At 36.4% G+C, this 27,398-nt stretch overlaps 4 protein-coding genes across 5 annotated transcripts; 3 read left to right on the forward strand and 1 right to left on the reverse strand.

The window, feature by feature from the left end:
• The first annotated feature begins 1,006 nt into the window (after window positions 1-1,006).
• On the forward strand, window positions 1,007-2,139 carry LOC116192441 (zinc finger A20 and AN1 domain-containing stress-associated protein 5). Its single transcript, XM_031520996.1, has one exon. The coding sequence runs from the start codon at window positions 1,174-1,176 to the stop codon at window positions 1,717-1,719; it is 546 nt and encodes a 181-aa protein (XP_031376856.1). The 5' UTR covers window positions 1,007-1,173; the 3' UTR covers window positions 1,720-2,139.
• Window positions 2,140-6,858: 4,719 nt separating this feature from the next.
• Window positions 6,859-8,905, forward strand: LOC116211037 (60S ribosomal protein L31). The gene is made up of 2 exons (XM_031545233.1): window positions 6,859-7,032; window positions 8,436-8,905. Exons 1-2 carry the CDS (start codon window positions 6,947-6,949, stop codon window positions 8,713-8,715), a joined length of 366 nt encoding a protein of 121 aa, XP_031401093.1. The 5' UTR covers window positions 6,859-6,946; the 3' UTR covers window positions 8,716-8,905.
• Window positions 8,906-12,648: 3,743 nt separating this feature from the next.
• On the forward strand, window positions 12,649-14,315 carry LOC116211027 (DNA damage-repair/toleration protein DRT100-like). The gene has a single exon (XM_031545221.1). It carries the CDS (start codon window positions 12,910-12,912, stop codon window positions 14,008-14,010), a length of 1,101 nt encoding a protein of 366 aa, XP_031401081.1. The 5' UTR covers window positions 12,649-12,909; the 3' UTR covers window positions 14,011-14,315.
• Window positions 14,316-23,974: 9,659 nt separating this feature from the next.
• LOC116193305 (putative tRNA (cytidine(34)-2'-O)-methyltransferase) lies at window positions 23,975-27,085 on the reverse strand. Of its 2 annotated transcripts, none has more exons than XM_031522125.1 (7): window positions 26,690-27,085; window positions 26,396-26,526; window positions 26,119-26,187; window positions 25,621-25,679; window positions 25,136-25,196; window positions 24,967-25,043; window positions 23,975-24,633 (listed from the first exon to the last, which is right to left on the reverse strand). In XM_031522125.1, the coding sequence occupies exons 1-7, from the start codon at window positions 26,886-26,888 to the stop codon at window positions 24,486-24,488; spliced, it is 744 nt and encodes a 247-aa protein (XP_031377985.1). In that variant the 5' UTR covers window positions 26,889-27,085; the 3' UTR covers window positions 23,975-24,485. The 2 variants fall into 2 exon arrangements, with proteins under 2 accessions (XP_031377985.1, XP_031377984.1); XM_031522124.1 differs by having other exon boundaries at window positions 24,990-25,043; window positions 26,690-27,082.
• Between the last annotated feature and the right edge of the window lie 313 nt (window positions 27,086-27,398).

Raw genomic sequence — 27,398 nt, forward strand, 5'->3', positions numbered from 1 at the left:
TATTTTGAAATTTAAATTTGGATAGGGTCGGGTCCCTGTAGGATTCTTCAAAAACTCGATAACCGAATTAAGGTATAAAATCGTCCCTAGTGCTCGGCGACAGGTGGAGTCTTGGTTTTCGAATTTCTACTTTCATCCCTAGTGCTTGGCGACAGGCCATCTCCTTCCCTCTCTTTATTTGTCCTCTGATCGATGCTTTCAACTATTTTTATTAATTTTTTAAAGATTTACTCCTTAAATAAAAAATAAAATAAAAATGATAAAGATCGTGTATGAGCACTTTATGTAACATGAACCTTATTCTGTAAAAAAAAAAAGCTAAAAAAGAAAAATTGAGAGTTAGGACTTTTAATAGTATTTTTTCAAAAAAATATGATCAACTTAGTCAAATGAGATTAAGTGTATATTTTTCAACAAATGGGACCAGTATCATTTCTCTAAAGCTCAATAGTTATTATTGCATCACTTATTATTATTATTATTATTATTATTATTATTTCTTAGATAATTCAAAAAGAAATGATTTTTTTAAAAGGGCATCGATAGTAAAAGTCTCACCAGGATTTTGCATCGATAGGTTGAGCAGATCCCATCAATTTTTGCCTTTTTATTTTTTATTTCTAGAATAATTATTTATTAAATAAAATTTGATGAGTCTCACTCGACTTGTTATCATGAGCCACGTGATATCGATAATACATGTAAGCAATTTTCATTCAAATTAACAGAAAAGTTGATATCGCGCTAAAATTGACATTAAATTAATAATTTATATATTTTTAAATTAAAAAATTCATACTAAAATTGATAAAATATAAAAGGTTTGTGCTCGTTTATGTAATTACAAGTGACGATTTACACGTCAGTCTCAGTCAGAGCCAATCTAGAACAAGAACAAGTAGGGGGCCTAAAGTAAATTGGCAAAAGTCGTGGGGGCATTTACGTAAAACAAAGCCAGCTAAATTGTTTGAAACGCGTCCCTTTGAGGCCCATATTCTATCGCCATTACCGACCTCTTGATCCCTTCAAATTTCCCATTTCTCTCTCTCCAAACCCAATTTCTCTTTCTCCTTCTCTCTCTCTCTCTCTCTGTACTTCCCATTTTCCTTGCCCTCTCTCGCTCTTTCTCCCCCTCTCGCTCTAGCCCTGCGCGTCGAAGAAATCTTCTCAGAAATGGCTCAACGAACAGAGAAGGAAGAGACCGAGTTCAAGGTGCCAGAAACCCTGACCCTCTGCGCCAACAACTGCGGCGTCACCGGTAATCCCGCCACCAACAACATGTGCCAGAAGTGTTTCAACGCGACCACGGCCAGCTCCTCCTCCTCCTCGTCCTCCGTCTCTAGCTCGTCGGCCACCATCTCGGCGGTAGCCACAGCCAGCAGCTCGGTTCTCAGCTTCTCGGCCGAGAAGAGTCCCAGATCTAGGTCGTCTCGATCGCCTGACCGCAGCGGTTCTTCGATTGTGATGATAAGGAAGCAGGTCCAGGCATCGACGGCCCCCGAGACGGAGTCAACGGCGAGGAGGGAGGTGAATCGGTGCTCGGGTTGCAGGAGGAAGGTAGGTCTGACCGGGTTCCGGTGCCGCTGCGGGGAGCTTTTCTGTGCGGATCACCGGTACTCGGATCGACACGATTGTAGCTACGACTACAAGGCCGCTGGTCGGGAGGCGATCGCGAGGGAGAACCCGGTGGTCAAAGCTGCGAAGATCGTTAGAGTTTGATGTCACGAATTTGACGGAGCTGGCTGGCTGGCAAATATGGAAACTCCCCCCCTACCTTATACAACGAGATTCGATCTCGCCGTCTTTCCCAACGGCGGGAAGAGGGTATTTCGAGAAGAAGGCATCCAAAGCCCAAATCATCAATCAATCACCGGAAAAAAAAATTTGAAGAAGATGAACAGAATTCGGATGGGATGTGATGTGCCGTGCTGGGCTGTGCTCGTTGGTGGTCAATCAAAATCTTCAATTATCTATTTTTCTTTTTCAATTTGTCGTGCCTTTTTTTTTCTCTATCTTTTTCATTGAAACTTGTTTCCTTTTTTTCTTTTCCTTAAATAGTTTGGATTAATTAAGAAGATTAATAGATAATTATGGCTTGCGGGGTGGCGTGATTTTGTGAATGGGAGACTTCTTTCCTCCTCCTCCTCCTCCTCCTCCTCTTGATGGAAGCTTATTTAACATTGTAATGTGATTATTATGGCAGCAAGGCGACATGAGATGAGATGAGATGAGATGAGATGTGATGGCATCCGATGTAAATTGAGGAGCAATATATGGCCTCTTTGGTCATATGGACGCAGGCTGGCAGTCCCATCCGTCCGCAAGCTGCAAGTTTGTCGGTCGTGCGATTGGTGAAACAGTTGCGGGCCCCACCCCTTCCCTCCTGATTAGACAGACATAATCGTCGCGTCTTATTATCGTGAGAATTGAATTTGGCCCAAAAAACAGAACAAATATCGATCCGCTCGACCCAATAGGGAGCTGCCACGTAAGGCGGGCGGCATAAAATTGCTCTGAGCCTGAGGAAAAGGCCGTGAAGTAAAGGAAAGTGGGCTACTACGATGATGGGAACGTTTGCGTGTGGGATTCGGTTGCTCGCTCGCTGGCTCGCTGGCTCGGCTTTAATATTAATAATAATAAACAAAATAATAATTGCCAATAAAAAAATGAATCCAGGCATATAACCCGATTATAATTGCATAAAATAAATAGATATCATATAATCTATTAATGAAGAATTATAATTCAGATTATGTTAATTAATAAAAATAATAATCTAGGACATGTGGCAATCGCTCGAATCGTCGGAAGATCCAACGGCTTGGATTGAAGGTAAATTTTGGAACATGGGAAATGACGTACTTCGATCACGCAATGAAGCAGGTGCACGTCTATAATACAGGTTGTCATTTTGTTATATAATATGGGGAGATTTTGGCATTCCGCCATTGGTAAGGTACTATCGACTTTAACCGTTCGATTCGATATTTTATTTATTTATTAATCCAACGGCTATAAAGTCAGCGGCACTATATGCTGGTGGTGGGATACCAAAAGCCATATATATATATATATATATCTGTATATATGATGAAGAATAAAATAATAGCAATAACATTGAATAAAAAAAACAAATTAATGGTAATGGGGGGATTGGAATGGGATGGGACCGCCCAACAAAAAAAAAATAGCAGACGAGGGGATATGGTTATAAAACAAGCTGTGACCTTTGATAAAGTCGAAAAGCTGACATATAATTCACCCTATTGGATCTCGCCACGTGGCCTTGCTTATGTGGAGCTTAGTTGGCCAATATTGTTCGCCGATCGGAGTTGACAGGGCTACGCTTAAAGAGTAGTCTCTCGGCGTATAACTCGTGATTGCGCCGGACCAAAAAAGAACAAAAAGGGAAAAGTTATATTCCATCTATTACGAGGAGGAATTGTTGGACGCAGATCATCTCAAATGCACCACGACCATTTTATTTGTAAGTGAGGATTATATTGGCCCATGAACATACCAAGCTAAAATCACACTTTCTTTTTATTATTTAATGTATGTAAGTATCATCACTGAGAAAAGGAAGGCAGGGTGTCCGATAATATTATCAATTTCTCCATAGCTGTTAAAAGATGAAAGAATTACAATTGTTATCCCATTAGTTATTAGGATTGGATGGATGGGACCGACAAATGAGATATTGGAGGAACAAATATTGTTGGAAGAATGATTGGAATCTTCTGCCTCTCAAAGAACCAACTCCATCAATTAGAACAAAGCAAAGCATATAATATGCCTTCGTTCGAGATAATAATTTTGACCCTTTCATTTCTTTAATTCAACGCAGGAGTGGTTGGCAAACTTAAATATATCCTCAGAGAGAGGAGGGCAAATTGCATTGCATGATTTATAACAAAAACTTTTTTCCAAATGCGTCACAGTTTTGTACAAAATCTTCAAAATGTAGTAATTTAGTACCACACTTTCTAATTTGTTGCAATTGATTACATCCCGTTAAAAATGAACATACAACGTTAACAAATGTCTACATGTCATCCTTTGCGGGTTTGACGCGACAAAAAAAAAAGCATTTCTCCCGATGCCACGTAAGAAAATAAATGTAAAATAATAGATAGGGTGTTGTATAAATAGAAGAGAGAGCGGCAAACAAAAGCACTTACCAATGCAAGAAACGAAGTTTTGGAGACGCTAGCGGGAAATAAGAAGAGAGTTAAAACTAAAAAGGCCTTTTTGTGTCTTCCAGAGAGCAAAATTTCTTGATTTTCCCGAAAAGCATTTAACAGGAGGCAGGCGAAGTCAATGTAAAAAAAAAAAGTATTATATTAATATAATAGGGACTTCAATAGTCAGGCAATCACAAGCTTAAAAGACACACGTAGAAGTTACTTATGTCACAAACGGGAAGATTTTCGTGAGATCAGTTTAAATTATTATATATAATATCTATTACTATTTATACTAGTAAAACTTTCACTTTCCTTTTTTGTCCATATTCTGATAATTTTATTAATTAAGAGCCATTATAAATATGATGATAATTTCAAATAATAAGTACTACTCACTTTAAAAATAAAAAAATAAAAAAGTACCATCTTCCACTCGCTACTTTTTTTTTCTCCATTTCTCTTCCCCTCTTTCTCCTCTCTCTCCCTTTTCCCATTTGCTATAAAAACCGTCCCCTATTTCGGGAGAGAAACTGCCAATTACAAAAACTAACATCGGCTCTAATTTTTCATTTGCACCATTAAATCAAAAAAAAAATAAAATGGACATACTTCATTAATAGTAAACTACTTTTACTGGATTTTACAATTCTATTATCACCCCCACTTACTTTAAAGTACTTAAGGTGGGAGTAATAAAATATATGCTTAGCATTGCCAATATTTTTAAATTTCTCAATTTTTTTTTGTTGCCCATGCGTGGCGTGGGTGCATTCCTCTAGTATATATATAGATTGAATAAATAGGCAATTTGGTCAATGACTTTCACAGGTTACGTCAACCAGATCTCTGACTTATTTTTTCCATCAGTTTGGTTCTTGAGTTTATCGATTTGCATCAATTTGATCCCTTACTTTTTCAATTTGCATCAAATAGATCCTTTTTACATCAATCACATCCTTCACTGAATGAAATTATATTAATTACATCATCTACCGAATGAAATTACATAAATTACATCATCAACTGAAGGAAATTATATCAATTACATCATCACTAAATAAGTTGGTCCTTTATGATGCAATATGCATTAAGCAGGTCCTTTGTGGTACATCAATTAGGTCCTTTCATCGAAATTCGTTTAACACTAAGGAGTATATTACATCGTTTAGATCATTGCTTTTTCTTTTTTTCTTTCATTATCTTTTTTTACTTTTTATAATAGAAAAAAAAACAATGGGGGCCAGTGAGGGCCCATCGTCGGTGACCTCGCCCTAGGGGGAGGTCATCGGAAGGTCTAGTACCCAATGGGCAAGTTGCTGTCGAGGAAGACCCCACCGAAGCTCTCACTTTTGTTCCTTATGTTTTTCCTCCATTTCGAAAAACAGAGGGGAGGGAACAAGGGCGAGCTTCGGTGGGGGCTCCCTTCAATTTTTTTTAAAAGACGACGAAACGACGTCATTTTGAATGCGGACTCAATACAACATCATTTCAACTTTTTTTAAAACGACAAAATGACGTCATTTTGGGTACATCTCTCAAAATGACGTCATTTTATTATCTTTCTAAAGGCCCCTTTTTTTTCCCTATTATATAGGAATAAAGGAAATTTTTTTTAAAAAAGTAATGACTTAAACAATGCAACATGCTCCATAGTTAACGTCGAATTTAACACTATGATGATGGAAATGACCTAATTGATGTACCAAAAGAAGTTTTTTATGTATTTTGTGTAAAAAATGACACAATTGATGTAGCAATAAATTAATTGATGTAATTTCTTTTAGTGAGGGGTGTAATTGATGTACAAGGACCAAATTGATACAAATTGACATAACCTGCGAAAGTCAAAGACCAAATTACCTATTTACTCTATGTAGATATAGATTAGGCACCGAACCATTGGGATGGATTATAATAATAATAATAATAATAATAATAATAAAAAGTCCGTTCGTGTTTGAACTTGGCTGGGCCATCATATTGGGCCTAAGAGAGAAAAGGCCAGCCTAGCCTATACTTTATGTAATTAACTAACAAAATTGAGTTGACATGGGCAGGGTGGTAAGGTAGTCTTGTAATTTCTGGTAATATGAAGGGTACATCCTTTTCTATTAGATAGGAATAAAGGAAATTAAAAAAAAAAACAAAGTAACGACCTAAATGATGTAACATGCTCCACAATTAACGTCATATTTAATACCATGATAACAGAAGGACCTAATTGATGTACCAAAAAAAGCTCTTTATGTATTTTGTGTAAAAAGGACATAATTGATGTAGTGATAACTTAATTGATGTAAAAAAATTTTTAATGGATGATGTAATTGATGTAATTTCCTTCAATGGAGGATGTAATTGATATACAAGGACCAAATTGATGAAAATTGACAAACTCAAGGACCAAATTGATGCAAAAAATAAATCAGGGATCCGATTGACGTAATCTGAGAAAGTCATGGACCAAATTGCCTATTTACTCAATATAGATAAAGAATTGGTTCGGGTTTGAACTTGGCTGGGCCATCATATTGGGCCTAAGAGAGAAAAGGCCAGCCTAGCCTATACTTTCTGTAATTCACTAACAAAATTGAGTTGACATGGGCCGGGCGGTAAGGTAGCGTTGTAATTTCTGGTAATACAAAGGGTATATTTAAGCTGGGTTCAACAGGGTATATATTGTTCGAGACTAGGGTTTCTAGAGGCGGGAGGGACGAGCCGTCAGTTGAGTAAAGTTGGAGAGGAGAGGAGAGGAGGGAGCAATGGCTGACAGGAAGAGCAAAGGGCGGAAGGAAGAGGTGGTCACCAGAGAGTACACTATCAACCTCCATAAACGCCTCCATGGATGGTACTGTTCGCCTTCTCTTAGGATTTTGACTGGGATTGTTTGCGGCAAAGATGAATTTTTTTTTTCCTGGAGTTATTGTAAGAAGGTTTTAGTTTGTGTGATATACATAGATTTTAGGATCGGATCATTCTGCGTTCCATGCTTAGTCTAGTCTTACTCTTGATCTGAAATTGGCCACTTTGTTACTATCGGCTGCAGGCGGGCGCTCTAATGAAAACAGCGAAATAAGCTCCGGAGAGAATTATGCACTAGTTTTCTATTATCTGATTGAATGTGTTGAGATATAGTTAAGCCCAATAGCGGCAGTGATCCATTTGAAAATGTGTTTCGGCTTCCTCTGGTGTGCAATATTACCTTCGGTTCCCCCACCCAACTTGCAAGTCTGGTCATATTTATATTTGCTTCCTATTTCGATTGACTAGAAGGCTTGGTTTCTTGCGGTCGTCATTCATTCATGTAATTCATCGCCAGTAAGAATACTATTAGGCTTGTTCTGTGCACCTCGATAAAAGTAGATCATTGTGGGAGCTTACATTGTTACTTGACGCAATTACTGCTTTGATGCTTTCTTAACAATAATGGGAGCTTTTTCTCTTATTTTCTGTATCGACGACGTCAAGAACCTTCTCAATTTGCCTGAGCTTGTGACTATCTGCCCTATCGTGAATTTTGTTTTGCTTTTTTTTTTCTTCTCAAAAACTTTAAAATTGCTCCCTTATAAGTTTGAGGAGTTTTACATTAGCCATGTTTATCTTGCAGTTTGTCAGTAATATGCTATGATCTTCCTTGCCAGACAGTAAGATTTGTGCAGAACTGTGGCTATTGTTATGTGGTGCTTCGTAGTTTCTTTCAATTCGAAAGAATTTTTTTTTTAACAGTGTCTCTTGTATGAAACCTTTTGCTTTGACAACAAATCTCTTTTAACAATATGATTTCATGCCATGCTGAGAGCTTTCAATGTGAATCAACTGTATTTAATGGAGCTCAAGCTGCTCCTTGACTACGGTTCTTATTGTCTGCGGATTCTGTAATGACACGTGAGTTTGCAAGATTCACATTCCTATCTCCTCCCTCACCCCCACCCCCTCCTCTACTCTGTTCTTATTCTCTGTTTCCTCAATTTCCAGTTGTACCGTGCTGGATGTGAGATAAGTTGCTCTCTGATATGCTTCGAACTGTACACTGTTTAGGACAGTTCTATGTAAACATGCTTTCTTCTGTTGCAGGGAAATAGACTGTTGATTTTTTCTGTGGGTGCTGCAAATAAGTCATTGCACTGACTATAGCTATATTTTATAGACCCGTCCCATCTCCTATATATGTAATATATATATATATATATGAGTGTGTTGTTTCTCAAGCTGTTATTTCACAATTCAATATTGGAATAATGTGTGTTGCAGCACGTTCAAGAAGAAGGCTCCTAAGGCGATCAAGGAGATTAGGAAATTTGCCCAAAAGGCTATGGGTACAACTGATGTCAGGGTGGATGTGAAGTTGAACAAGCACGTCTGGAGCCGTGGGATACGCAGTGTGCCGAGGAGGGTTCGTGTTAGGGTTGCCCGCAAGAGGAACGACGAAGAGGATGCCAAGGAGGAGTTTTACTCCTTGGTGACTGTTGCGGAGATCCCACCTGAGGGGTTGAAGGGGCTGGGAACCAAGGTCATCGACGAGGAAGATTAAGTTTAGCCTGGCTCTGGTCCTTAATTTTGTTACCTTACTCTACTTTGTTTTGATGAAAAGGAATTTTTGCAGTACAAAGATGTTATGCTGGATCGATCTGAGTTTCATGCTACCCCAGTATTATTACTGTTGTGGAAGAGAACCAATTGTTTTATGCATTTCGAGAATCAGGTTATGGTTTGGGATTTAATATTTATGCCTAGAAAAGCTTGTACGGAAAGCAGGACAGCACGGGAGTAGCAGTAGTTTGATAGGTGATGGATGATGTTATTGTTATGTAAGCATCATCTTCAGAGAGATTTGACATGGCAAATGGTATCTCGGTCAACCCAACCCAACCCAACCCAACGAAGAAGTGCGTTTTCCTGGACAGTCTCCATGTGATTAGAAGCATAATACTTAAAAACAAAAGAAGGGTGGAGCGGAGGATACTTTGCAGTAAAAGTCAAAGTGGAAGGACTAGTGGTGTTGGGGGCGCCCACAGCCCAGGCCGGACAGGTAAGTTGATAGATAAAATAGATAGATACGTATATAACCACCCAAGCACGCACGCACGCACGCAAGATGTGGAAAAATAGAAATTAATCAGCTCATGTTCACCTCATTATTATTTGATTATTATTAATAAAAGAAAAGAAAGATTATTAATATAATAGTATGTTTAGAAAGAAAGAAAGAAAGAAAGAAAGAAAGTCAAATAGGAGTTGGCGTGGAGGGATTGACTCATTGAGATATGTATTTAATTTATATCATTTTATTTAGTTAGTGGTAAAGAAACATAATTTTTTTTCCTCAATTTGTAATGAGTATCCTTCATTAATCGATCCACTACAAAAGCGAATGCAAGGGAAAATATCTAATTAGAAATTATAAGAGTTAGAATTATTGATCGACCCATCAGGCATATTATAAAGAAAAATATATGTGAAAATCACATCGAGTAAAAACAATATAATTGTAACGAAGCCTTCTCAAGCCCAATAATCCCCGTTCCACCAAGAAACTGCAATGCAATGCAAATTACAGTGAAAAGATTAATCTATATATATTATCAATAATCCCCGCTCCATCGAGAAATTGCAATGCAATGCAAACTGCAGGGGAAGATTAATCTATATATAATAAATATAGCGAAACGAAAAAGCATGTTGAACGAGATCATGCCATGCGTCATTTCATGATGAATAAGATGGTGCTATGTGTCAGGATCTTAGCTCTCTATTGCATAACAAGTTTCAAACTCCCCGTTTTCCTATTTCACCCAAAGAAAAATAATTAATTAATTAAGAACTTTGCCATTCCAATAAAAAAATTAATTTAAAACTTTTCGTTGGAATGGTGGATCATTCCACAATCATATATCTTCTCCTTCCTATCCATCTACTTCTTTTAAATTCAAAAGATCCTAATAAGTAAATACTTCAAATTCCCAAAAATCCTAAATTTATTACCAATTGAGAAATCAACCCTTAAAGTGAGCTTATCTAACTCGAATATAGATTAGCCGAGACTCATTGAACTTTCAATATCATGTGGTGGACACTTGAAAAAAATGGAGCATTCTTACTGAAAAAATCTCTAGGGCGGATCGCTGTTATATATATATATATATATAAACAATATGTAGTTTTAGGTTCTTAAATTCTAATATATTCTACGATATATTTGATAAGAAGCACTAATAGCCTATGGTTCTATTTTATCGTGTGAAATGGACGAAGTAATGAGACGTTTGATAGCACTTTCAATTCTAACCTGGTTTCATTTGTTGATTTATTCTGATCATTCAATTTTCTTCGTTCTATCTTTACTATTTGCTAATATTTTATGTATATAAATATTATTATAATAAAGAATATTAGATGCTAAATAATACTTACGCCACCCATTTGATCGCCAAACCTTTAAGTTAGTTCTATTTCTTTCTTCTTCTTTTTTCCGGAATTAGTTTTATTTCAATACATATGAACACTACATATCAATGACCATCATCCTGCACAAGTTTAAAGAAAACAAGTCTCTACCACTCATTAGACATTAGAAATGTGGAATGTCCTATATATAAATGGATTCAAAATTTTGTAGTTGCATTTCATACATAGTTAAGTATCAAAACTATTCACAATATTTTTATTTAAACCAATCCACTAATATGGGTTGGTTTAAGCAAATACTGCTTTCTCTGTCTTTCCTTTCTCTCTTAGTTATAAATATGAGAAGGGATAGATTAACCTGAAAGCAATGCATGATACTAGCAGGCGGAAAGCGACAAAGAGAAGGCTGGCCCTGGCAGGGGCACTGAGTCGAGGAGAGGATGAGGTGAGGTGAATCAAATTGAAAGGGGCCCGAAGCAGGCAGGTAGGCAAGCAAGCAAAGCATCATCGTCATTGATCTCGGCTTATATTCGGCCCCAAAAACTGGAAACAGGTCTTCCAATTGCCTTCAAATTAACGTTGTTTACAATACACATGTAAAACAAATGAAGGATCAAATCAAATATCTGAAAGTCGTCATCACCATCATATATATAATAATAAAATGAAATTAATGTACTTGAGAATATATAATAATAATTATTATTATTATAAAACATATATAATTGTAAGTAATGACTGCACGCATATCTATCTGCATGCCCCGATCGACTTTTGGATGATTGAATGAATGAACATCCTCTATTCACCAAAAAGATATATACAGAGACTTCAGTATAGCGTAGGCCGGGCCAGTCCCAGCGCCACATGTATGCTTTCAAGGTTTCGAGTCTACGAAAATAGAATAAAGTAAAATAAAAATAAATATTTATATATCGATCTTTCTCCCACCCAACCAACACTCATTATTTATTACGAAGCACAGCAAACTTCAAAATAAAATTAATTGATTTGTCTTCCCACCCACGTGATCGTGTATATATCATCTAATTATATTATATAATATATATATATTATCAAGAAAAAGAAGAGAGCTTCATCTCATCTCAACTCTTCTCTATTCATTAAAAAAAAAAAGAAGAAGAAGAAGAAGAAGAAAAAACTCATCTCTATCTCATCTCAATTCTCATGTGTGAAGTTAGTGAAATAGTGATGCAAGCCAAGCCAAGCCAAGCCAATTATATATATAGCCAAGTCCACTCCCAGTACCCGTACATACATATATTCATTGTCTTTTCTAATCTCATCATCTGGTCTGTCTATCTGCCTGCCTGCCTGCCAGCCTTTTGCATGTGATGTGCTAGCTTTAGCTTCTCCCAAGCCCAGACCCAGCTTGCTCAATTCCCTTCTCCTCCCCGGCTGGCTCCTTGATTAATCAAACCATCTCTTCTTTTTTCTTTTCCTGTTATGTTATTATCAGTAATGCTCATGGCCCTACTAACAAGATATATAAAAGGGAAGACAATCATGCCATATATTATTACTTACATACATTTCATCTCCTCTCACATGCACACCACTCTCAATTATTTAAAAGAAAAAAGAATAAAGAAACTGTTGTTTGATTTTGTAATTATATATTGACTTATTATTTAAGTACCCCAAATTAGAATAATCAAGAGATTAATAATTAAAAAAGAAGAAGAAAATTAGCTTCATACATACAGGGACTCATCATCGAGGTCACCGCCACTGCAATGCAAGGTCACGGTCGCAAAGGAGTTGGGATTCCTGTGGGTTTTCCCAGTACGTAGTCCTGTCTACCACCACCGCCCCATCCCACCGATGCCCCATCCATTCCAATATCCCACCCAGTATAGTATGTAACTATCTAACAACAAATAATAAAAACGTTCACCCTAGCTAAAACCCCAACCCTTCTTATTAATAATAATAATAATAATAATAATAACTATCTACCGAAAAAAATAATAACCACTTACTCTCGAGTCTCTATAAATGAGACTGATGAGAGAATACTCATGACTCTCTCCCCCCCCCCCCCCCCCCCCCCCCTCCTCTCTCTTCTCCTCCATCTCTCTCTCTCTCTCTAAGTAGAGATAGCAAGTCCAGTCTAGTCCACGCTATATTACTAGAAGTATATAGTGTTGTTAATTATCGTTCCAACTTTCACTTCTCATCGTTCACTACGCACTACATTGTATCATCATCATCATCATCATCATCATCATCATCATCATTGTTGTTGTTAAACAGAGTGAAATTACGCAGAGAGACACACCGACAACCCAGACCAGAGATGAGCCGGCTCACGTTCGTTATTTGCCTCTTTGCAGCCGCCTTCGTGGCTTTAGCTGCCGGTTGCCCTGCCTCCGACAGGGAGGCTCTGCTGGCCTTCAAGGCCTCCTTGAACGAGCCCTACCTAGGCATCTTCCAGACTTGGTCCGGCACTGACTGCTGCCGTAACTGGTACGGCATCAGCTGCAACCCCACCGACCAGCGCGTCGCCGACATCAACCTCCGCGGTGAGTCTGAGGATCCCATCTTCCTCAAGGCCGGTCGCTCCGGCGGCTACATGACCGGCTCCATCAGCCCCTCCATCTGCAACCTCGACCGCCTCACCACCATCATCATCGCCGACTGGAAGGCCATCTCCGGAGACATCCCCAACTGCGTCACCTCCCTCCCCTCCCTCCGTGTGCTCGACCTTGTAGGCAACCGCCTCTCTGGCCGTATCCCTCCTGCTATCGGCAACCTCCGCAAGCTCACTGTCCTCAACCTCGCCGACAACGACCTCACTGGAGATATCCCCCCCTCCATCGTCCAGATGTCCAGCCTCATGCACCTCGACCTCAGGAGCAACAGGATCTCCGGCCAGATCCCGTCCGACTTCGGGAAGCTCACGATGCTGAGCCGGGCGCTTCTGGGCCGTAACCAGCTCACGGGGACGATCCCTAGCTCCATCGCAACCATATACCGGCTCGCCGACCTTGACTTGTCGATGAACCGGATCGGCGGTTGCATCCCAGAGCAGCTCGGGGAAATGCCGGTGCTCTCGACCCTGAACCTGGACTGCAACGCCATCTCGGGCCAGATACCGGGGTCACTCCTGAGCAACACGGGGATTGGCATCCTCAACCTGAGCAGGAACAGCCTCGAGGGGAGCATCCCGGATGTGTTTGGGCCGAAGTCGTACTTCATGGCCCTGGACCTGTCCCACAACAACCTCAAGGGCAAGATCCCGGGCACCCTTACCGGGGCCAAGTACATTGGCCACTTGGACTTGAGCCACAACCACCTCTGTGGACCCATCCCGATCGGGGAGCCGTTTGAGCGCCTCGAAGCATCGTCATTTGATAGCAACGACTGCCTCTGCGGGAACCCATTAAGGACTTGCTAGTTAGTACGTATAGATCGCTGTAGTGTCTGAATCATTTCCATAAAAGTTAATTGTTATTCCTCAATTTATCGTCGTCGGTGTCCTGCGTAGGTATGCCTATTTAATTTTTCCCTTCTGGTTTAATTTCTAAAACCAACCTTTTTCTCAGTTTTTATCTGTCTGTCTCAATTAAATTACTAAATGGCCCGCAAAGAAATCGATCGGGTCAGGTCTGGCTGAGGTGAAAGTGAAACTGTAAGCAATGGAGTTCCTGGTATTGCTGTTGCATGGTACGTACCAATTGTTATTATATATATATATATATATACCTGTATGCATGTCTATATATGAAGTGGTATATGTATTTATATATATTTAATATATGGTGAAAAAGCACGATAGAGATGAGGATATATATTCAGAAAAAAACGAGGATATATATATGTGTGAAAAAACCGAGCATGTGAAAGGACGCACATTCTCTCTTTTTCTTGATTCGAAAAAAGATGTACCTTTTGCTATGTACATATATATATAGGAAAGCATGCATAATTGAGATGGCGTGGTTAGATCACCTCGGAAGGCACGGTGAAAAGACGCACATTTTCTCTTTTTCTCGATTAGGAAAATGAGGTTCGTTTTGCATTACACACAGCAGAGGGACACGCGTGACACGTATGTACATATCTATATCTATCTATATATATAAAAGCATGCATAATCAAGATGAGATTGACCAGATGACCTCAGCAGACACGTTTTTTGAATGAAATTTTCTCAGAATTTTTATTAAATTTTTAATGAATTTTTATAAACTGCAAATATCTTTATCGATATTCTCTAAAATATCTTTAATGAATTTTATAATATTATATTTGGATTACACCATATATCTTATAGATCTACATGAATAATATTTAATTTTCAAAAAACAAATTAGATTATATATTTTTTAGATACTATTTAATATGTTATAAATTGGAAGTACTACCCATAGAAACAATATGTTTATCACTAGAAGTAAGCTTTCAAAAAGTATGTTTACTACAATCACAGGTGCGTTAGATTTTTTACTTTTTATTGTTTCACTCTAAATTCTCAATCTCGAACGTATGAAAACCATGATAAACCAATTTCATCTTTTTTTCTTTTATCTTTTTTGTACATCTACTTATGTTCTTATGAAAAAATATTTTTCATTAAATCTCATTCATTGTCCTATGTATACAGCATGTTGTGCTTTGAATTTTGTTTCTTGATATACATATTAAAATTGAAGGCGAGTTTTTAAAAAAATTCTCTATCATTAGACATGAATGTGAGTTTTTCAATTAGTTGTCCTTCTTTTCATCACTTATGTACGACTAATAGCTTTAAAATGTTTAGATTGCTAAATGGAATTTTGTGAATTTGTCGGACGTCAAAATTTAGAATAAAGAATGTTGCTCTTGTATGTGCGTTAGAAAGATATCTTTTTATACTTCTTTAATATAATTTGTTCATATCTTAGTCGTCAATTTAAATTACCATTAGCCATTTATTGTATTATTATTATTATTATTATTAAGTTATTGTGATTTTTAAACAATTAAAAAAACTTAAATTATGTAACTTTTTTTTTTCTGTGCAATGCACGAGCTTGACGACTAAAGAGGGGTGTGCGTGGAAGTGTCATGTGCTTATGGATTCCTTGTTCCATTTTATTCTGGCAATGTTGTGGAATTATATGCTAACGTGCCTTCCCTGCCCTATGCTTCTTGTCGATCTTTGGTGTTTGTATGCATGTGTTGGGCACATGAACTTGTTTTGGGCTTTTCGATAGGTATTTCTTGCACTAATTCCCTTAATGTAATGCATATGCATGTTAGATCAGTGCTCTAGCTCCATCTAGACATATTTGTGGGTGTTATATATACATTTACAAAATGTATGTATAAGAGCTGCAAACATGAATAATAACTTAGGTGGCGTTTAATGAATTAAGTACTTAAAAATTAGCACTTTATTAATTAAGGAAAGAAATATATATGAAGAATAGATATATGATAAGGATGATGAGTTGTTTGTGAAGGAGAAAGAGTGCCAATAAGTGAAAATGACTTATTTCATTATGTTAAATATTTTTACTTAATTCATTAAGTAGTTTTTTACTTAATAATTAAGTAATTTAGAACCTCATTTCTTATCTTTTTCATCTTTTCTCATTCATTTTCCCTTATTATTAAATTGTAACTAACTTTTAAGCACTACTTTTGATTAAGTTGAAATAATCAGAACCTAATATCTGATCGGAACTTGGCCGTACGTAGGTTGTTCTACCATATATTGCCATGCCCTTTATTATTGTCTCTTTGAATTTTATTGAAAAAGAAGGAAAAAAGAAAAAAAATAGAGAGAAGCCAACCAAATATTGGTCAAATGATAATCAGTTGTAACTTTTACGACGAGAAGAATATAAGTTCATATCTCGAAAAGTATACTTGTTGAGAAAAAACACACTTATTTGAGAAAAATAAATTTTAATATTCAATCCGCTTAAATTTGAGATGTTAATATTTTTCATAACTCTCTAACTGAAAAAAGAGAAAAGAAATAGAGGAAGTGGGGAAAGGGGGAAAGGGGGAGCATTGAATTCAGCCATGAGTGGTGGGGCAGGAGCAGGGGCAGCGTTGATTATGAGATGTTAATGGAAGGTTAATCATAAACACATTTTGCTGAAAAATCTTGCCGTAATCGAGATCAGTCGATCAACGAGTTTAGGCAGCTCGAGGGAATAGTTTATAGCTTAATTTGACCGATAATTTTATTTTTACGCAAAATATAATTAAAAAAGAAAAAGAAAAAGAGGACCATTAATTAGGTTGATGCAATAATAGTTCACTTTACTATAATAGCACCAACACGCTCTCTTTTTCACTCATCACATCTCTTATTTTTTTCTCCACGCTCTTTTGACTGATTCTTGGAGGGTTAATTAGTTTGACTAATTTTAAATTGGCCTTTTATCCCCTTCTAATTCCATTATAATTTTGTAATGCATCAATATTGATCTCTTTCTCTTCTTTTTTTTTTTTAAAATTATCCTCTTACACTTATTTGATTTGTTAGGTTTATAAATATATAAATATATACTAGTAGGATTACCTGTGCAATGCATGGAAAAACTAACAAATAAAATCACGCACAATATATATGACGAAAAACATATATTACTTGCTTCATAATTAAATTATACTTCAATTTAATACGATCATTATAAAGCATTTGAAAATTTTGACATTGCAATATCCTTACTAAAAATTGATGTATTCTTCGACTAGCCTTTATCATGCCATTACATTAATCCATCTTATCCATAATATTGCTTATTCAAGTTCCATAAAGAACAATCCCTATTTAAATACTTTAGAAATCGGCCTATAAGATTGAGTTAAGAACAATTATATTATATTATTGTTATTAATTACTTCATGGTTAAGTAATGTCTATATTTACATTAATTTATTCGCATTTAAAAAAAATAAAAGAGAAACTCAAGAGTATGAAAAGAGAACGTACTCTCCGCGAGCACTTTCAAAATGGTTTTAATTTTTATAGATATATATAGATATAGATAGAAATATATGATTTCCGTTCATAGTGCAAGTAAATCACGTTAAGTATATTTTTTTTGATAAATGGCGTTAAGTATATATCATAACAATGAAAGGAAGGAGCTTCTATAGTGAAAGATTATATTAATTTATTTATTATCTTTCTTTTATAGGAATTATATGTATCATCTATTACATATATCATCATATCCCACGGGATGGGAAATTAAGGAAATGGCCAATAATTTGGGAGCTAGCTAGTGATACGAAATTGACAGACCAATCACTCAATTCCCTAAAAGTGGCCAAGGCGGGGCGGCCGGGCCAATCCTACCCATGTGGATTACATAGGTATGTTCATCTTTTATGATGATTTTTTTTTACAAGGGATGACGGTAAGTCTAATTCAATAAAATAGAAATCTTAATAGCTAATGAATGAGTATAAATGGTCCCATTAAGTATCAAACTTGTAACATCTTAATTATCAGACGAAAATATACGTACTACACCTTCTTTTGTCTTTTTATCATAACCTTTAAGAATAGCTAATTAAGCTCACTATATATATATTAGGAGGTCGATCCCTCCCTTCGGCTGCACGCTCAACTCCACCTCCACTTCCGAGGTGGCTTCGTCCCGAGCATTCTTTGCATTACCTATACATTTATAGGATATATAGATTATATAGGATAATACAATCAATATAATTCGTTGCTCCATACTTCTCAAATAAATTACTAAAAATGTTTGTAAAAGTTAAGTATTTTACTAAAAAATCGACTAAAATTCTCTATAATTGCGCATTTCATTTCAAATTTTGAATATTTTATTTGAAAATAAGTGTAATTTACTTTGAAATTTGTGCTATTTACTTTCTCTATCAGTAATTTACTATAAGTTCAAGTAACTTACTTGAAATTTTGGTACTTTACTAGAAATTTTAGTAATTTACTCCTTGTATGATGTAAACGATTGCACCATAGACGTTCTCGGATATGTAAGATTCCCTTTCATGCGGTTGCATCCTACTCTTTTTTTTTTTTTCTCTGAGATCAAAAATTTTGCATTGGAATCGAAAGAATTTCCTATTGATCGATCGGACATATTATGCCCTTTGATTTTCTCTTCCTCTATCTAGTCATACTATGTCCATAGATTTCTCTTCACAATTGAGAATTAAAAAAAAATGTTGTTATTAAATCTAGGAGGAAAAAATAGCTGTGCTAGGCGCACGTACATATATGTCACGATGTTTACACTTCATTAATCGTACGATGATCCACGGTCATAAAATTGTAAAAGTTCAATTGTTTAATGATGACTTTGTCATGATTCTGTGATGATAATGTCGAGCAATAATGTCTCATCTCAATCTTTGACACATATATGATACATCACTTTACGGTGAAGTTCTCCCCTGAATGCAATGGATGCGTGCTACAAAGTTTCGACTTTCAAACAAAACACAACCCCATTACGTATGGGGAAACTTCTCAGGCCGTATATATTATATTATACTTATCTACGAAATGGGTCCGACCAGATGACCTTTTTTTTATGAATGAAATTTTCTCGATTTTTATGTTTTTAAAATTTTAAATTATCTTTGATTACAAAATTAGCAACAAAATCTTCTTAAATAAAATTCACCTAAAACTCTAAGGGGCCGTTTGAATTCAGAGTTACAGTTACTTTGATTTTGATTTTGATTTTGATTGTGAAAAAGGACAAATGAGATGTGATTATAAATTTGACTTGGGAAACGTGTGTTTTTGTTGTGTAGTGTGTTGAGTTAAAGTTAAAAGTTAAAATTTTTGAATTGGGAAATGTGTATTTTTGTTGTGCAGTGTGTTGAGTTAAAGTTAAAGTTAAAATTAAAGTTAAAATCAATTAACTCTGAATCCAAACGGGACATTATCTAATTGAATGCAATTTGAACTTTCTAAATGGACTTTTTAGGTTTTTTAAATATTTTAGTTTTCGGAATTATTTTTAATAAAAATATTTCTTAAAAGATATCTCATCATAAAATCTGATTTTTTTAATTTCTTGATTTTTTAACATGAAAGTTAATATTTCATCTCAGATGGCCTCATAATGCTCCATTTCTAAATGAATTTTTCATAATGCTCCATTTCTAAATGAAATTTTCTCGATTTTTTGAGTTTTTAAAATTTTAAATTATCTTTGATTATAAAATTAGTAACAAAATAGTTTGAAATAATATTCCATTTAAAAAAATCGAAAATACCATAAAATCTTTTGGATATTACGGTGATCTCCAATTGAAGGCAATATGAATTTTCTAAATAGACTTTCAAGGGTTTTTAAAATTTTTTAAAATTTTGAAATTATTTTAATAAAAAATATTTTTAAAAGATATCTCATCATAAATCTGATATCTTACTTTTTTCATAATTTTTATATTATTTAATAATATTGAATTTTTAATGTGAAAGTTAATATTTCATTTCAGATGACCTTAGAACGCTCCATTTCTGAATCAAAATTTCTTATTTTTTGAGTTTTTTTAAATTTTAAATTATACTCAATTATAAAATTAGCAACAAAATCTTCTGAAATAATATTTCATTTAATAAAAGCAAAAATACCATAGTATCTTTTAGCTGATACGATGATCTCTGTTGAATGAAATATAAATTTTCTAAATGGAACATTCTTGGGTTTTTAATTTTTAAAATTTTTGGAATTATTTTTAATAAAATATTTTAAAAGATATCTCATCATAAAATATGATTATTGACTTTTTGATTTTTATAATCTATATATTGTTTAATAATCTTGAATTATTTAAATAAAAATTAATCATCACATAAATATTAACATCAAAATAAGTATATATTACTATATATTCATACATAATATAGATATATTAATATATGGTTGTGTGGATAACTTTAGTATGTATAATAAGAAAAAGTATATATGAATTATATTGTCTTATAGATATCTATTTTTTTAAAATAGATTAAATAATATTTTATAGGTATATATGGAATTTTCTAGATTCTTTGTATTTTTATTTTCAAAATTATTTTTAATAAAAAATATTTTTTTAAAGTATATCTCATCATCAAATTCAATTCCTTCATTTCTTTAATTTCTATAATCTATATAACATAATGTATTTGAAATAATGAGAAGATTTTATTATATATATAGGTATTATTTAATAATCTTTTTTAAAAAATTAATATTTCACAAATAAATATTAACATCGAAATAAGTCTATATATTAGCGTATATTCATACATAATATAAAATATGTTAATATATGGTTATATGGATAACATTTAGTATATATAGTAAGAAAAAGTATATGTAAAATATATGTTCTTGCATATATCTATTTTTAAAAATAGATTAAAAGCATTTATATAATCATTAATTACATATTCATAATTAATAGTATAAGTCATGATACATATTTTATAGTCATAGCAGAGTAAAAATTATATATCTATAGAGACAGTATAAAAAGTATGTCTATGTAAAATCGAGAAATTAGATTCTCTTTTCTCTTCCTTTTCATTTGTTTTGCTCATACTCCGTCTCCTTTCCTTCAAAAAAAAAAAGTTGTTACTACTTCATACATAACATATACGAAATATATATATTCAATTAGTTGGTTGAAAGACTCAACCAAAGATCTTGTCTGAAGGAGTTAAAGGGTGGGAATAGACAAGATTGATCTTAGATAGAGTACAAATACAATCCGATCCCTTTTCACTTTCATTTCTTCTTATTTCTCATTACACTTTTTATATTCTATTCATTCTCTGTGACCCTCTAGAGCACGTATAAGTTATGTGTGCAGTGGTACACACACGCATATATATAAATTATATTTTCTTTTTTGAAAAAATCAGATTTATTCGTTGAAAAAAAAGGAAACAAATCAGATTATATTTTATGTATATTTTGTATGATAGTTATAAATATGAATTATCATACATATAAATAAGAGTCTATTCAGCTATCAAAGAATACATTTATAATTAGACGCGAGCTCTCGAAACTATGTCATTTTCTAGATGCAAGTAAATTGATTAAATTTATACTTTGATTTTTCCATCATTTTTATCGAAATTTTTCATTTTTCTAATTTTCTCCTTTTTTTTTTGCTTTTTCATATTTTTTTTTAATATTGGTGATGTAAGTTTCATCTCTCGGAATGTATTGCTTCCCTTATATATAAGCTCTCAGAAAGTAAGTTCTCATATCACTAAACGTGAATGTTGTTTATTTATTTTGTTATTTTTATTTCACTTTCGATTCTTCAAACAATTTTTCTTTTTAATTTTTAATTATAATTATTTTTTCAAATTAGTGGAACTATCCCGTACAACGTGCGGGTTTCATAACTAGTATATATATATATTCTCTAGGGTAGAAGAAGCGTCGAGAACTGTAGTGATGGGCATCATGGAGCTGAGTATAAACAATACAATACAATATAATATAATATCGAGATGGAGAACATGAACATATGCGTCCATGGGGGGTTGTCTTAATTGCGACACCATTCAAAGTCCTCACATGGATGGGAGAGCACAGCAGAGCAGATCAGAGCACCTCTCTCTCTCTCTCTCTCTCTCTCTTTCATGATACATATTTTATATTACATGGTTTTTTTTTTTGGCTGGATTATTACATGGTTAAATAACAGACAGAGGCACGGGAACTTTGGTTGCATGCTACCCCAAACATCAGCGAGCATTTCAGTTAGGCAGGCAGGCACAGCCCAGCCCAGCCCAGCGCCGCGACCTATCTCAGGTCTATCTTAAAATACATACACTTAATGATTTGCTGCGAAATACGGAAGCGTGACAAGCTACAAGCTCCGACGCGACGCAACCTGACCTATTGTTATCGCAGGCTTCACAACCAAAATTGACACCAAAAAAGAACTTGAGCAGCCTTTTACATGCATTTAATAATTGGGAAAATGACAGTATTGGTCCTAAAATTTTACCCTTTTTTGACATTAAGTCCTAAAATTTTCAAAACGAAAAATGAAGTTCTAAAGGTTTGAGAAAAGGGTCAGCAATGGTCCAACAAGTTTGGGAAAAGGGGCAGAATTGGTCATATCCGTCAACCCCAGTTAACGGCCCACCCACGTGGCGTTAACACCGTCCGTTTTGGCGATGTGGCCGTTAGTTTGCTGACATGGCTCATTGGACCGACCGGAAACACCCGAAAGACCGGATCCCGAACCGAAAGCACAAGAAGGAAACCCGGAACCCGACCCAAAAGCACAGGAACCCTTCCCTAGCCGAAAAACCCTAATCCGCCTCCAGTATCCCCTTCCCCTTTCCCTCTCGAAACCTACTGAATTCTAGACCTGGAACCCTAACCCTATACTCCCCTGCTAAAATCGAGCAGCTCGAGTCTCGGTTCTTCGAGTCTTGGTTGTTGCCATCAGTCATTGGATTCGTTGTTGGTTGTTGGCCATTGCCATTGCTTCCTGTTTCGAAGGGTGACGAAGTCCTGTTGATGTCCTCTTGCCTTGCGTTTCTTCGTTGGGTATGTATGATTATTGCTTATGAGCTGCCAAATGTGGAGTTAATTAGCCATGGATATTGCATGATCTCGATTGATGAATGGTGCTCTCAGTGATGTTAATGGTGGGTCCATGGGAAGGGGTTAAAAGAGGGATTGTTTAAGTTAAGTGAGAGTGTTTCTTCTTCGTTCACCGAGTACAGGATCAATTCACCGAGTACAGGATCAGGAGAGGCCAGCTTTCGGGGAAGAAGTACAGGAGAGTCGGAGAGGAGAGTTCACGAGCAGGTTTTGCTTCCACCCAGCTTTCGAGATTACTTCCTTTTTCGAATGGGTGGAGGTCGATCATCAACCCACAGTTTTGCTTCCATCCATCAGGGGTAAGGGAACTAGGGTCGGCTTTTCCAGCGTCCATCAGTGGGGGAGGGAATTCGGGTCTTGCTCGGGATCCGGGTGGGTTCCTGTGCTTTTGGGTCAGGTTCCGGGTCTCCTTCTTGTGCTTTCGGTTCGGGATCCGGTCTTTCGGGTGTTTCCGGTCTGTCCAGTGAGCCATGTCAGCAAACTAACGGCCACATCGCCAAAACGGACGGTGTTAACGCCACGTGGGTGGGCCGTTAACTGGGGTTGACAGATAGGACCAATTCTGCCCCTTTTCCCAAACTTGTAGGACCATTGCTGACCCTTTTCTCAAACCTTTAGGACTTCATTTTTCGTTTTGAAAGTTTTAGGACTTAATGTCAAAAAAGGGCAAAATTTTAAGACCAATACTGTCATTTTCCCTTTAATAATTACTCACTCTTACTCTCTATCTTTTGCATGCCTTCTGAATACATATAACTAATTGATACAAGAAGTTAAAACCCAACAACATTGAAAAAGTATGTTTTATCAGACGGTTCTCGTGCTGATTCACAAGGAAGCTAGCTCATCCTCTGATTATATATTTATATAGTTGTGTGTATATATATATAGATCGATATGCTAAGCCACCCATACATATATAAGAGAGTCCCATCCCCTTCCAGCTGCCTGCCAATTACTACAAGTGTGCGTGTCCCACCAGCAAGATTTCCCAGCGATTCAGTCCAACCACCCATCTAAGCCAATAATATTGAGGAGAGAAATTCACCATTGTGTTCAACAATTAATTAATTAAATTAAAGGAGGCTTCCCATGGTGTTGACTGCCTTGAAACTGGAGCACAACCAATAGCTCACGAAACATGCGACGCTGCACTCATATTCTTAGGCGAATATGTCTTCGCTGAAGATTAACGAAGGCTCATTGTCGATGCATTTCTCCGACTGAAACTGTAGCTGCTCGTAGTTAAGTTGTCTGCAGGCTTCGTATAAGGCAATCCCTACACTAACAGACAGGTTTAGACATCTAACATAAGTTTCCACCATTGGAATCCGAAGTGTGCCTCCACCATATGCTTCACTCTTGCAGTCGAGGAGAGCTTCTGGCGGCAGTCCAGCAGTTTCCGAACCGAATACAAGCCAATCTCCTTTCCTATACGAAAATTCCTGCACCAAACCAAAAAAATTTAAAAACTGAGGCAGGTCGTTCTTTTGATTTTTTTCCTTTACGAAAGAGAGGGGAAAAAAAAAATTTGCCCCGACTCAGCTCCACTAAACAAACTCGGAGATATGTACCAACTACCAATTGGAAAACTCACATGAGTAGAGCCCTGCAAATTTTTTTTTTCCTATAATGTTTTTGCATTGTAAGATGCATCATTATCTCACAAGTCACAGGTCCATCCATTCAGACCAGCGCATAGAAAGATCAGGGAGAGAGATGGGTATTTTCAGGCTGGCTGCTTCAGCTATGTACTATATAACGTAGGACGAAATTACCATAGGAAAAGTGAGCAACTCACGGAGTGTACTTGTGTTCCCCTCTTTGTGAATGCCAGCAATCTCTTTTCACCCTCCTGCACCAGCAAACAAGAAATTAAATAGAGAGATACGTAGAGGAAGAGACATTCATTTCTTTCATTTTCTGGAAGGGGGGAGGAAAAAGGACCTGCTTCCTGAAATATTCTCGAAACTCTGCCCAGGAGTTATGAACTTTAACCACAACATATCTGTTAATACTCAGTCAAGTGTGTAGCACACCTCAAATTCATCTTTATGAAGAATAAAATCATAAAACATCCGCATAATATGCATGCTACTTCCAACGATGTAGAGGACAAGGATACTGTCTTAAGTAAAGTAAATGCCTTACCTTATCTCTTGGCTTCATGATAGAAACCACATACTAATTAATAGCTGTACATCAAGCTAGGATTTTTATTCTTATGTCAGGTATTAGGGCAAGCAAGTAGCATACCCAGAAGACATTTGATAAGGAAATGCTGCAGGAGAACATACAGAAATGACTTGGCAAGTTGGCCCTTAAGTATCGGGTCACCAGCTTGAAAGCAAAGGTCAAGCGTCCCTGAGAATGACCAGCCAAGCTACCGAGAAAATGCAAATGACTGCAAATATAGCACATTCTGAGGATACGGCCAGTAATCAAGTCCTGCGCGCTTAAGTTTCGAATCATCCACCTGAAAACCTAGTGGCTGAATGAGGCGCATTGTGCTTGTTAGTTCCAATACAATCAAAGAGTAAAAGTTGACATCGGGGAAAGGCTGCTGATTAATTAAAGTCAACAAATTATGCATACAACACACAAGCAAAATGATTAAAGTACGGATGTGAATGCTGCTAATTAATCATCAGGGATAAGTGTGGGTAGAGCTTTATGGTAGTCTCGGGAAGCCAATCATGAGTTCTCCAAGACATGGTAAAAGGTTCTTGAATGCTTTGCTTCCACAGTTTACACCAGGTCTAAAATAAAATTCCACCTTTCACAGAAAGAGAATTATAGGAAAAGCAGCACCTCCAGAATAATAGGTAGAATATTCGATCAAATATAGCATTACGGGGTTTGGAAGGATTGGACGGCTCGCGATCACTGGGAAAGCTCTCAAAACGGGAATACAAGGTAAGAACACGCACCCCAACAAGGTGAAGCCCAACGGCTGATGCTGCACATGTTCTTGCAATGCACCCTGTGTTTCCAGGAATCTGCGAAACACACAGCAAAGAAAGACTTACTTACTTACTTTTTTAAGTAATCCATTAGAGTCAGAGAGCCTAGAATTAGATGTTCAAAAAGACAAAAATATATGCATATGTATACATTGACAGGGATTTCAAACTCCAACTAGAGGAGAGGATCGATCCATTGGTGTGTGAAGTAGAGTTGGAGTTGGAGTTTTAGTGTAGTACCTACCTGAGGAGAGACTAGAACAACCTGAAGAAAGCGGTTGGGTACTCGTGGGAGCTCTCTCAGTCTCACAGTCACCGCCTCCTCCCCGGGCCCATTCGGCAGCAGAGACACATCATTCCCCTTCTCTGGTTCAGCTGCAGGGAAGGGGAGGGGAGGGGAAGGGAGGGAAGCAACAAGAGTAATTGATTTAATTAAGAGAGGCGACATTTAATAAATAAAATCGAAATGATTGACTATGAGTAGGGTGAAATTAATCTGAGGAATTGAATTATTATTATTATTATTATTCTCACTCACAGAGGGACGAGGAGGAGCAGAGGATCAGGGAAGGGTAAAACTTGTGGTTGAAGTTGAAGCTGAAGTGAGCCAAAAAGGGGATGCGGCGGAGGAGGACGCAGCTTCTGCTGCTTCCTGTTGAGCGGAAACTGAAGTGGCGGCGGGGGACGACAGCAACAGCGCTGTTCAACCTCACGAAACAACGGCTACTTGTCTCCATTTTCCCCGCCGTCTCTTCGCAAGTTCTTGCCTTTGCCTCCCAATCCAAATCCAAATCCAAAAATCCAAAGGAAAGGAAAAGAAAAGTTGTTGTGTAGTGCAGCACTGCAAAGGGCAAACAAAACCAAACCAAACCAAACAGGAAGGTGGAGAGGATGGAATGGAACACACGCTCACAGATAATTTCACTGTTTTTCTTTCATTCATACATAATTATATAATATTTATATAAAATTAAAATGAAAATGATAGATAAGGCCCAAAATTTCCTGACCCAGCCCAGAATTAGGCCCAGGGATGAGATGAGATGAGATGATCCTTCAACTCAGTCAAAAATCAAAAAAAAAAAAAAAAAAAAAAAAAAGGTAAACTGGCAAGATATATACGTATATTTATGTATACATGTAAGATTAAGGCTTCCCTAAGAATGACAGCTGAATCTTTCAACAACAATATAATATCCCATCAGTTATTCAAACAATCTCCCAATTTTATTTTATTTTTCATCAAA

This window comes from Punica granatum, chromosome 1 (assembly GCF_007655135.1).
Source record: "Punica granatum isolate Tunisia-2019 chromosome 1, ASM765513v2, whole genome shotgun sequence".
NCBI classification, from domain to species: Eukaryota; Viridiplantae; Streptophyta; class Magnoliopsida; order Myrtales; family Lythraceae; genus Punica; species Punica granatum.

What these genes read in the sequence shown, in the direction of transcription:
- LOC116193305 (XM_031522124.1), bottom strand. Translation starts at nt 26,888, where the DNA reads ATGGAGACAAGTAGCCGTTGTTTCGTGAGGTTGAACAGCGCTGTTGCT. An exon ending in CTGCTCCTCCTCGTCCCTCT is followed by an intron (nt 26,527 to 26,689) that starts GTGAGTGAGAAT and finishes CCTTCCCTGCAG; the next exon opens with CTGAACCAGAGAAGGGGAAT. An exon ending in TTGGGCTTCACCTTGTTGGG is followed by an intron (nt 25,680 to 26,118) that starts GTGCGTGTTCTT and finishes CGCCTCATTCAG; the next exon opens with CCACTAGGTTTTCAGGTGGA.
- LOC116192441 (XM_031520996.1), top strand. Translation starts at nt 1,174, where the DNA reads ATGGCTCAACGAACAGAGAAGGAAGAGACCGAGTTCAAGGTGCCAGAA.
- LOC116211027 (XM_031545221.1), top strand. Translation starts at nt 12,910, where the DNA reads ATGAGCCGGCTCACGTTCGTTATTTGCCTCTTTGCAGCCGCCTTCGTG.
- LOC116211037 (XM_031545233.1), top strand. Translation starts at nt 6,947, where the DNA reads ATGGCTGACAGGAAGAGCAAAGGGCGGAAGGAAGAGGTGGTCACCAGA. An exon ending in CATAAACGCCTCCATGGATG is followed by an intron (nt 7,033 to 8,435) that starts GTACTGTTCGCC and finishes TGTGTGTTGCAG; the next exon opens with CACGTTCAAGAAGAAGGCTC.